General features: G+C 29.4%; 2 protein-coding genes across 2 annotated transcripts; one reads left to right on the plus strand and one right to left on the minus strand.

The window, feature by feature from the left end:
- The first annotated feature begins 585 nt into the window (after positions 1-585).
- LOC126669122 (calcium-binding protein CP1) lies at positions 586-1,496 on the plus strand. The gene has a single exon (XM_050362467.2). It carries the CDS (start codon positions 659-661, stop codon positions 1,172-1,174), a length of 516 nt encoding a protein of 171 aa, XP_050218424.1. The 5' UTR covers positions 586-658; the 3' UTR covers positions 1,175-1,496.
- Positions 1,497-3,068: 1,572 nt separating this feature from the next.
- On the minus strand, positions 3,069-6,656 carry LOC126669121 (DNA replication complex GINS protein SLD5). The gene is made up of 7 exons (XM_050362465.2): positions 6,421-6,656; positions 5,300-5,536; positions 4,892-5,014; positions 4,627-4,709; positions 4,419-4,528; positions 3,406-3,487; positions 3,069-3,298 (listed from the first exon to the last, which is right to left on the minus strand). The coding sequence occupies exons 2-7, from the start codon at positions 5,486-5,488 to the stop codon at positions 3,202-3,204; spliced, it is 684 nt and encodes a 227-aa protein (XP_050218422.1). The 5' UTR covers positions 5,489-5,536; positions 6,421-6,656; the 3' UTR covers positions 3,069-3,201.
- Positions 6,657-11,188: the final 4,532 nt, after the last annotated feature.

Here is an 11,188-nt window from a genome sequence, read left to right on the forward strand (position 1 = left end):
TATTAAGATTATAGATTGATTAAATATGACTCAATCATGTTTAGTCTAATTAAGACAATCCTAATTTAAAAATATTTAGTCATATCAATTTAGTTTTAAACTAAAATTTAGAATAATTCAGAACTATTTTAATTTTTATGCAACATTCTATACTTAATTAAACCCAAATATAGGTAATTACACTAAGCATTCACCACTAAACAAAATAGCTTATGAAAATTTAGATGTTTAACAATGACCACGGCAAGAAATGAGTCAATAACAACATTATTATATTAGCAAAACTACAAGAATCTTGCCATTTTTCTCATGGTATTACCGGAAAAAATGATAATTAATTAATTAATAACATTGACAAACAATGAAAATTACAAGGATCTTTAAGTAATTTCACTTCTCACATCACATGACTACAAATCTACCAATCAGCCAAGTATGACCAATCAAACAAACAAAAATGTCTCACGTCACCACATACGTAGCACAGTTATCCCACGTGGCATCATCTTGTCAACCAAGTCACCCCAAATTTTAGTGGACCCCATAATTCTCTTATATATTCACGTGCGTACTAAATCTTCTCCCATTATTTAGCTCTCAAAAAACTTAAAATAAAAACCCTTCTCCTCTGCTTTTACATTTCAAAACAGAAAAAAAAATGTGTCCCTCTGGTAGAACTAATTTCGCAGCTTCAGGCGTCAAAACGGCGTCGTCGCCAGATTTCAGGTCAGCATTTGATGTTCTCGATGCAGACCGCGACGGCAAGATTAGCAAAGAAGATCTCAAAATGTTTTACTCTGGCTACTGCTCAAACGACGTCGTTGAAGACGAAGTTGTATGTTCGATGATGTCCGTCGCAGATTTTAACAAGGACGGGTTCGTTGAGTACGACGAGTTTCAGAGAGTTTTGGACGGTAATGTCAAAAAAAATGAGAATCAAAATACGAAGATTAATTATAATAATAATGGAGTTATGGAAGAAGTTTTTAAGGTGATGGATAAAGATGGAGATGGGAAATTAAATTATGATGATTTGAAGAGTTACATGGAATTAGCAGGATTTGATGCGAATGATGAAGATATTAAGGCTATGATTAAATTAGGTTGCGGCGGAGGTGAAAAAGATTGTGTTTCTTTTGATGATTTAATCAAGATTTTATCTCTTGATTTTTAAATTTAAGGTCTAAATTAATGGTCCTTTATTAATATTATTATGTCTATTCTGTATGATTTTTAGCATTAATGGACGGATGCTAATAAATTATAATGTTTCTGATTCAAGAACTTGTATTCTAGCGTATAAATGAAGTTCTTTGTGGTTTTGTATGTTTTGACAGCTCAAAATGAGTTTGTATTTTTTGTTTGGTTGTGTTTGCCATTTTTGTTGATCCAAAAATATTCGGTGAGTTTGTGTGGTGTATAACCACTCGTTTGATACGAGGCTATATTCTGGGAAATTTGAACCAGTAGTTATGATTTTTGATTTTGCTTGTAAACAGGCTCTTTCATTATAGACCATTAGTACTAGAGGTATAACTGCGTTAATCTCTTTTGGGAGCTACTCGAACTTCGGCTCGATAAAAGACTCGTGTAGTAAACGAGTCAGTACCAATTTTAGTGATACTCGACTTAAAAGCTCGCGGGTAAGCTCGTTTGTATATTTAATTTATATGCTCATTTGATATATTATTATTTGAATTTTAAATCTTAAATATTAATTCATATATTTTTGTTAATAAATAAATATAAAATAAATAATTAAAATTCATTTGTATAAAGAAATTTGTTTGAAATTAGTTTTAATTTAAATATATTAAATAAAAATGAAACTCAATTAAATTCGTGAGCTTTGATAAACTTGAGAAATACTCAATATATAAACTTGAAATTAGACTCGAAAATAAACGAGTCATTCTCAATCTTCTCAATACTCGACTTGGCCTGACTCGTTTACACCCATAAATAGAACCAGAAATGCAAGTCTCTTGTGGCAGGACCAGGAATAAAAGCCAACAGCATATTGCAAACTTGTCAATTGCATATTGACATTACAACTGAATGAGCGGGCAATAGAATGAGACAAATTCGAGAGTTTTGGACCGAAAAAATTGAACTATCAATGTATAATATAATTTATTATAAAAAATAATATTGAATTCTTATTTTTCAAGAATTTATAATATATAAAATACTATTAATTGATCTATATTTAATATGTAAGTCAAATTTTTGTTATTGTTCCTTTAAACTTTTTCTAAAATTCCTTTTTATATAGGCTTAATTTCTTAAAAAAAACCCACCTTATATTTTTTTTTCGTTTATACCCCGACCTTGTAAAAACACCATTTGTACCCAATTTTGAGTTTTTATGTTTCATCTCTACCCAAAAGCATTAAATTGTACTCTTTTCATTTGAAAAAAGTTTAAAACAATCCTTCATTTTTAACTTATACACGAATTAGATATTAATGTTATTAATAGTACAAAAATACCATCTTTTTCAAAAAATTAAAAATAATAATAATTTTTTTTAATTTTTTTAAAAAATATTTCGAATTTTTTTTTATTTTTTTAAAAATATTTCCGACAAAAAAATTAAAAATAATAATAAATTTTTTAATTTTTTATTATTTTATCAAATTAAAAAAATTAATTAATTATTTGGATGTATTTGATTATTTTTTAAGTTTAAGAATTTATTTGTATATTTTAAAATAGAAAAAAGTATGTTTTAAACTCTTTTCCAAATGAAAAAAGTACAATTTCATGCTTTTGGATAGAGATGAAACATAAAAACCCAAAATTGGGTACAAATGGTGTTTTTACAAAGTCAGGGTATAAACGAAAAAAAAGTGCAAGGTGGGTTTTTTTTAAGGAATTAAGCCTTTTATATACTTAAGTAAAACCCAGAACCAAACCATAGTGAATGAAATTTTACCCTTTTCAAAGAAAAAATAAGACACTATAATAATTTAGAATTATAAAAAAGTTTACTATTAAACTAAACTGAACCAAAAACTGATAGCATGCCCCAATATATAAAGATGAGCAAAACAATCCACTAACTCTTGGTTCACAAGTCATAGATTAACTAAATAAAAACACCAAAACTGCAATTACATGAAAAGATGCCATGGGATTCTAAATGCTAAATTCTAAATTATAACATGACTATTTTTTATGTTAAGAGCTAAGAAATGATTACACCAAATCTATTTTCCCCTTCTCCAAAGGCTTCTTTATGAACTTGTAACATACAAATGTAAGCAAGTCTCTCTCCATCTCTGTGATTTCCGTACTGCCAAAATGTAGATATTCATAGGTTAGCCTAACTCATGCGACAAACTGAAAATAATTCAATGAGTGGAAGATATAAGATTGCAGACGTGCAAAACCCCTATTTACCTGTACTCGGGTTCAAATTCCATGCCGGAGAGGTACTGATTGGCTTTGCAAATAACAAATGTGTCAAGCCTAGGTGCTGGCACTGCGGAACATAAGAATCAGAAAATATGATCATAGATTTTTCCTGGTGAGAATTTTTTTCCATACATCACAAATCCACAAAATCAATAAAACAAAATGAGAGAAAGGAACTACAAAGTATGTCGCCCCTTATGTGGCAAAAATTACAGTTTTAAACTAATTTTTGAGGGTATAATAGGAATAAGTTTATTCAAGAAGATACTCCGCTAAATATGATGTAAAAGAGATATATTCCTCACGACTTCCAATTGCTGATCATAATCAACTCAAATGACAGCTACTAAAACACAATGTTCTCCAAAGTCTTCCAAATGCTCAAGGAAATACAAAAAATTGTGCCTATCCAAAAATCATAAACACAAACCATAGTCTATAGCTTGATTGTGTTTTGACTAAAATAAGCAGATTGCATATCATTAACCAATATTGTAACAGAAGCAAGGCTACTTTAAGCTGCCCCCATTTTCAAGAATAGCCTAATAATCTGATCAAAACTTAATGTTATTTAAGCAACTGTCAAGCCTACACAAGTTATAGAAGATCAGAGGTTGAGACTTATGTTATACTATGTTGATCATGCATGCTGCAAAACAAGTTTGGGCACTAAACTCCAACCTAAAGCTCAACAAAATCAGTATTTAAAGCACAGTATACCACAAGAAGCAAAGCAAGAAAAGGGAACGCTTTATAAGTCTTCAATTATCCTATCCACAAACATCACCTATTTCATCAAGATACAGCAATAGAAATGTGAATTCTAGAATGAATACTTCTCACGCAAAAGGCTTCAATAATTATATAAACTGCTATACCTTGAATTCATCTAAAGAATTAAAAAATAATAATTGAACAAATCGGTTCAACAAACAACTACAGAAAAACTATTGGCTTTGTTACACAGCTAAGTAACAACAAATAAACTTTGAAATTACCCATGTCATCTTCTTCACTTGTTATGGATTGTTTAAGTCTCGATTGATAATTATCAGGCAACTTTGATAGAACAGTTTCATCAAAATGGTTTTTGAGATCATCCTCGCACCTGCAATCACAAAGGTGGTGTCATAATTATAATCCTAATAATCCTCAAGCACATCCTAGCAAAATGAAATAAGCAATGTAACTAAGTAACACCTTCACCTTTCTGCAAACATCTGCTCCTGCACAGAAAGCCTGTTTCGATGCTCATCAGATTTTTGAATGTGAAACAAGTATTCCTCAATCTGCCATAAAACTTGCACAATAAATCACATAAGCTAAACTGGCACTTGTTTCTGCAACACTAGAGGTTACCAATGAATTTAACCAAACACAATTACTAATAATTTCAGCATCCGCCAGGACCACCACCCAAAAACATCACAGAGCAATAGTTCATTAAAACTTATCAGCCAGCCAGACAGACCTTCTGGATTCGAATACGGAGATATGATCTCAACAAAAACTGGGCCCTATCTAGGTCCATCTGGTAAAGGGACACAGTTAGAGGATCTACACCGTCCGTTTCAGATATTTCTACATTTTCTTCCTGTAATGAAAATAAAAAAAGCACCAAATTAATCAGAAATACCATTCCCATACATTTCCAAGAATATGCACATTAAGCATGACACGCATAACTGCAAGTAATATAAATTACAAAACATAAACCTAACATCCAATGCACCAATTAAAAAGCTAATGTAATCGACAAGTTGTTTACCATGAAGTTGCTTGGAAAATTAACAGAATAACAATATAGGGCACCGTGCAAGGATAATTGTTGAAACAAATTGCATCTAAAAGTTAGGGTTTAGAGAAAGAAAAATCATACCGCCAATTCAATCTGTTCTTTAACTCTCTGAACCAAAGAAGTTTCATGCTGAAGGATCTCAGGTGCAGCTTTCTCATTACGCCAAGCTCGTTTCAAGAGCTCAACATCAGTCGTAGAAATCAATGACTCATAATCATCCATCATCCTCGCTTGACTTGTTGATTCCTCTCCAGATCCAGTATTGGCCATCTGGACTGATTACTCAAAGTCAATCTGATTGCTTCTTTTTTAAACTGCCTGAAACACGAGGGGGGGAAATGTTCAGTAAATATTTTAAAAATAGAGAGTGACGGAAAAAACTGTGTGGAGGTGCAATGCAGTTTAGAGGAGACAGATCACGAGTTTGTGCGTGAATCTAACACCATTTGATTAGCTGGAAATTGACGGCCTTAACTATGGGGTTCGAATCACACACAAACTAGAGAATTATCCCATCTTTTTATACATTTTTTCAGATGAATCTTGGGCTTAAAAAACAATAAAGAAGCAATATCATATCAATATAAATAGCTAGTCAGGTGTTCTTTGATGAGGTTTGATACTAATTCCCTTTTTATAAAGACATATGGCTGAGACCTGTGTTTGTTTAATGTGATTATATTTTAGCTCATAAACTAAAGTGATAAATAAGAATCCAATACCAAAGAGGCAAAATTATAAAAAAGAGGAAAAAAAAGTTAAAAAATGGATCAGATACTGCCATCCACCATAATATAGTAAATGTTAAATGTGTGGAAAGTTGTATACATGAAGACTCTTCCGCCGGTTCTGGAGCCAGCGGGTTCGGCATTCCTAGTGTTTTTCTCTTTTTAAACATAAGCATTCTTAGTTAATTATATGGTAGAAATTAGGTAAAAAATCATTTCGAGCTCGACTTGTTTAGCACCTAAATAAATAAAATATGAGGTACAGCTAAATTCATGAAACCCTGTTAACAAATAAGATAATAATTATACCAAACAATTAATTTTTCAAACACGTACTAATTCAATTATTATCCAAAACATCAATAACAATGAAATGTCTGAAGACACAGCCCTAATCAGCAGTACATTTAGAAAACATAAACATAATAAATAAAATATATAAATGAGCAAGAGACAGAATGAATGAGACATTACCTGAAGAAGGAAAACTGTGAAATCGGAAGGAATATGGAGGCGGAAATGGCACATGCCGCACAAATACCGGCGGCGGCCGACACACGCAGCACTGGAAACGGATGCGGGTAGAAAGAGCAGTGGAAGCGTGGTGGCGGAATGAGCAGTGGCAGCCGCGGTGGACTGAGCAGTGGAAGGGGATGATTATATGTCTTTGCCTTCTTTTATCAGTCTGCTTTTCAATGTCAAAAACTATGTAGTATTTCCTTGTATTTTTTTTTTCTGAAACTAAATAGCTGTATCAAATAAAATAAAAAATATAAAAATTTACATTATTAATATCTTACATTAAATTTAAAATAATGAATCTATAATGTAATTATTTAATTTTATAAAAAAATTATATAATTTTATTTAAATATATACAACTGTTAAATAAATGTAATTAAAAATTATTTAATAAATAATAAATCACTTATTCTATTGTTAGTTTCATGGATTGGCAACTTTAAAATAACATGTTCCAATTGAATTGTTTTTAATCCGGTTTAAAGTATTCTTTATACCGAAAGCTTCGACAGTATGAACTTCGATAGCAAAATAGATTGTTCCAAGGCTTATCCCTTGAAAAACCTCTCACCTTTCAACCCCCTTCGTTTGCACCCTCACCAGAATTTCCGATTTTATCTAAATTACGACCTTTCGTTTTCAATTGCACCCTCAAATATTAAAATCACCATTTTTTAGTTTCAATTACACCCTTAAACGTCAAGTTAACTTTTTTTTCAATACTTAAAATTTTAATAAATATTTTAAATGGTTCTCATAGTTATAATTAAAACAAAAAAGCCATCTTTCTTAAATTTTCAAAAATAATAAAATACCTCTAATTTTAATTTAAGCAAACAAAAAAATTAACCCAACCCGACGACCGACCCGAACCACCGAATCATCTTCTCTGAAATCCCGGTGACCGGAAAACTTTTCGGTCATCAGAGCAGATTCAGGATGGATCTGTTCTTCATGAACAGATCCGGATGACCAGAACATTTTCCGATCATCGTGAATTTGGAGAAGATGACCGGAAAATTTTCCGGGTGGCGGCGGTGGGGTGACGGTAGTGGTTGGGTCGAAACGGATTATAAATTTTTAATTTTTAAAAAATAAAAAGTATTTTATGTTTAAAAAAATTATGGCTTAATACATCTGCATGTCCCTGCACTTTTCTGTTTTTGCACATAAGGTCCCTGCACTAAAGTACCCCATTATTAAATCCCTGCACTTTAACTTCCATCATCCTAAGGTCCCTCTGTTAAGGTTCTGTTAGCGCGTGCAGTACACGCGCCGTTAATGAGACTAGTATTCAGTTTTGTAGTTTGATATATACAAATAAAGTCCCTGCACTTTTAATTTATACAAATAAGGTCCCTACACTTTAATTTTATGTAAACAAAGTCCTTATAATTGTTTTCATATAAAAATTATTTTAATATATATATTTTAAAAAATATATGATTTTTAATTAATAATATAAGATGTTAATGCAATTTAATTAACTTTTTATAATGTTTAAATTAACAATAAAAATATTTTTTAAATTAATAAAATTATTATTATTTATTATTTTTATTAGAAATTGAAGCAGTCAGCTTTGTTTTGTAAGTTTATATAACACACTCAAATTCAAAATTGACATATATGAAGATCGACGCCTGTTTACTTTTTTTTTGAGAATACGTCTGTTTACTTATATAAGTGCGATGTTGTTATATATTATTTAAAAAAAATCATTGATATAAAATATCATTTTAATAATTAATAAATACTATTAAAATTAGTTTTATTTAGATTAGTTAATATTTACTTTTAAAAAATAAAAAATCTAGTTCACTTTTATTTTTTAATATAATTAAAGAATTAATTAATTTTATTTTTTATTTAAAGTTAAGTAATTTATAATTTAAAGATTTAATAAAATTATATTAACAATTATTTTATCAAAATAAATATGATTTAAATATTAGAGTATATTTCGTGAATGAGGCCCTTACTCAAGAAATATTCAACATTAGTTTAAAAAAAATTAAAGATAACATAGAAAATTATTAAGAAATTAGAAATTCATTCAAACTTCCGCTTGATATGTCTCCTTTAAAAATGGAAGTAGATAGCTCGAACTTGTAAGTTTATATAACATACTCAACTTCGAATTTGACATATATCAAGATCAACGTCCGTTTACACCTTTAAGTGCGCTGTTATCATATTATTTAAAAAATAAAATTTATCGGTATATAATATTATTTTAATTATTTAATAAAAAATATTAAAATCGTTTTATTTCTCTAAGTTAATGTTTATTTGTTAAAAAAAATTAAATTCACTTTTATTTTCAACATAATAAAATAAATAAATAATTTTTTTTATTTATAGATGAATTATAATACATTAAACATTCAGTAAGAATGAATGAAATTTTCAATAAAATAATAGCTAAAAGATATAATTTTTGACATAATCTCAACATTTAAAAGTGCAGGGACGTAACATTAAAAAATTAAAAGTGCAGAGATCTAAAATTAAGAAAACTGAAAGTGCGTTAACGGCGTCAACACTCGTCTCAATAGAGGGACCTGGGGATGATGAAAGTTAAAGTGCAGGGATTTAATGATGGATATTTTAGTGCAGGGATCTTATGTGCAAAAACAGAAAAGTGCAGGGACACGCAAATGTATTAAGCCAAAAATTATTGAATGTAAGTTTCTTTAACGGGTCGAATAGTTTCGACAAATTTATTAAAATATCGGATCATTGTCAGTTAATCTCATAGAATCGAGGCGACGTATTTACGGATATAATTTTCTATAACATAATATTATTTATATTAAATACAAAATTAGCATTAAGTTTTATAATTTTTGAAAGAAGTGTTTTTTTATTTTAAAGCACTATTTAGATTACATGTTAAAATATAAAGTACTAATTTAAATATTTTTTCAGTGAAAAGAGATCAATTTGATGCTTGAGGGTGCGATTGAAAGCAAAAGGTCGTAATTTGGGTAAAATCGGGGATTTTGAAAGGTGAGGGTGTAAACGAAGGGGGATTGAAAGGTGGAGGAGTTTTCAGGAGATTAGCCTATTTTATATTGAATTAATAATTGTCTTTCCTCGCTAACAATTCAAAATATATTTTATTTCAGCATTATATCATATCAGAAAATCATTCTTGTTTGAAATTAAAAATTTAAATTTTATCTTATAAGTATAATTAAACTTACAAATGCTTTATTCGACATTTACCCTTTTATATATTTTTTTGCAATTCGCCCTTGCAAATAAATTATAAATTAGTAATTAGTAATTATGTGCATCACATAGCTACATAATGATTTTATTTTACTAGTTTTATTATCAAGTAAAATAAGTTGTTTAATCTATAATTTAAAATAATTTATTTTATAAAAATCATCACAAATTCTCCCAACAAAGCTATTAATTTGCATTTACTTTCTAGTTTGGGCGTTTGTGAACTAGTTACTGGGCTAAGAAAAGAAACTTTTGAAACAAAACCAGAAACGGCCCAAATCAGCAAGCTCATAGTTTTCAATTTTAACGTCTCCTCTGCTCTCTATCTAGGGCTTTTTACACAATCAACCAACATTGGCTAAATCTTTACTTTTATACGGGTCATATTTTCAGCTATCTAAACTACCATGTGCGGACACAGTTCTTACTTTTATACGGATTGTATATATTCAACCCTAATAGTAGAGACATCATAATTTCACTTTTTTCTCTCTCCTCATTATTCAATTCTCTCTTCCTCTCAACTCAATTTTCTCTCTCTTCACTCATATTTTTTTCTTTCACTTTCAGGTCACCTCTTTTTTACTGTTCTCCGCCGTCTTCCGCTGCGTCGTGTCCTCTGTTCCTCCGCTCCTCCGTTATCGTTCTCATCATCGTCTTCTTCGTCATCTTCGCCAACAATATCATCTCATCTACTCGTCGTCGTCATCTATTTGATTTCAGATCTACAATTTATTCATAATTCTTCTTCTTCTTTTTTATTTTCAGATCTATAATTTTTTACTGTTTTTTCATGATTAAATATGTATACAGATTATATTTAAAGAATATAATGCTAATTTCATGTTATGTAAAATAAATTTATGATTATATGGAATAATTTTTTGTTATTTCTTCATTTTATTTTTGTGTTTGGTTGTATTTCTGTGTTTATTTATTCTGCAGCTCGTTTTTTTGATGATGGTTGATTACTGAATTATTATAATGTTACAGTGTTGTTGATTTGTTGTTGATTTTGTGTTGATAATTAGTTGGTATTCCTTGATTTTAACATTGGGAAAAAAAATTTAATTTTTTTTGGCAAATTAGATAACTTTATCCGCAAAATAAACTAAATAAAATAAAATTTAATAAGGACTAGATAATTATATGTTAGCATTATCATGTTGACATGTTGTTGATTTCTTGTTGATATTTTATCGATTGTCACAATTTTTCAAAAAGTTATGTTTTATTTTATTCCTTATGTTGATTCGTTGTTGATTTATTGTTGACATTATTTTGATATGTATTTCAACTTTTTTTTATTTTCAATTTTATGTTGACATGTTGTTGATATACTGTTGATAACATGTTGATTTTTCAATCATTGAAAGAAAAATAAAGTTAGTCTTAAATTGATGTATTAATGAACTATTGATATGTTTTTGATAATATGTTGATTCTTTTTGACTTAAATCAATCAATGTTCTCATTTTACAAA

The sequence above is a fragment of the Mercurialis annua genome, linkage group LG2 (assembly GCF_937616625.2).
Source record: "Mercurialis annua linkage group LG2, ddMerAnnu1.2, whole genome shotgun sequence".
In the NCBI taxonomy this organism is placed as follows: Eukaryota; Viridiplantae; Streptophyta; class Magnoliopsida; order Malpighiales; family Euphorbiaceae; genus Mercurialis; species Mercurialis annua.

Bases quoted from the DNA above. Each gene is read 5' to 3' on its own strand.
- LOC126669122 (XM_050362467.2), top strand. From the start codon at position 659: ATGTGTCCCTCTGGTAGAACTAATTTCGCAGCTTCAGGCGTCAAAACG.
- LOC126669121 (XM_050362465.2), bottom strand. From the start codon at position 5,488: ATGGCCAATACTGGATCTGGAGAGGAATCAACAAGTCAAGCGAGGATG. The intron at 4,529-4,626 runs GTGAAGGTGTTA...TTGTGATTGCAG, and splicing joins GAGCAGATGTTTGCAGAAAG to GTGCGAGGATGATCTCAAAA. The intron at 3,299-3,405 runs GTAAATAGGGGT...ACATTTTGGCAG, and splicing joins GAATTTGAACCCGAGTACAG to TACGGAAATCACAGAGATGG.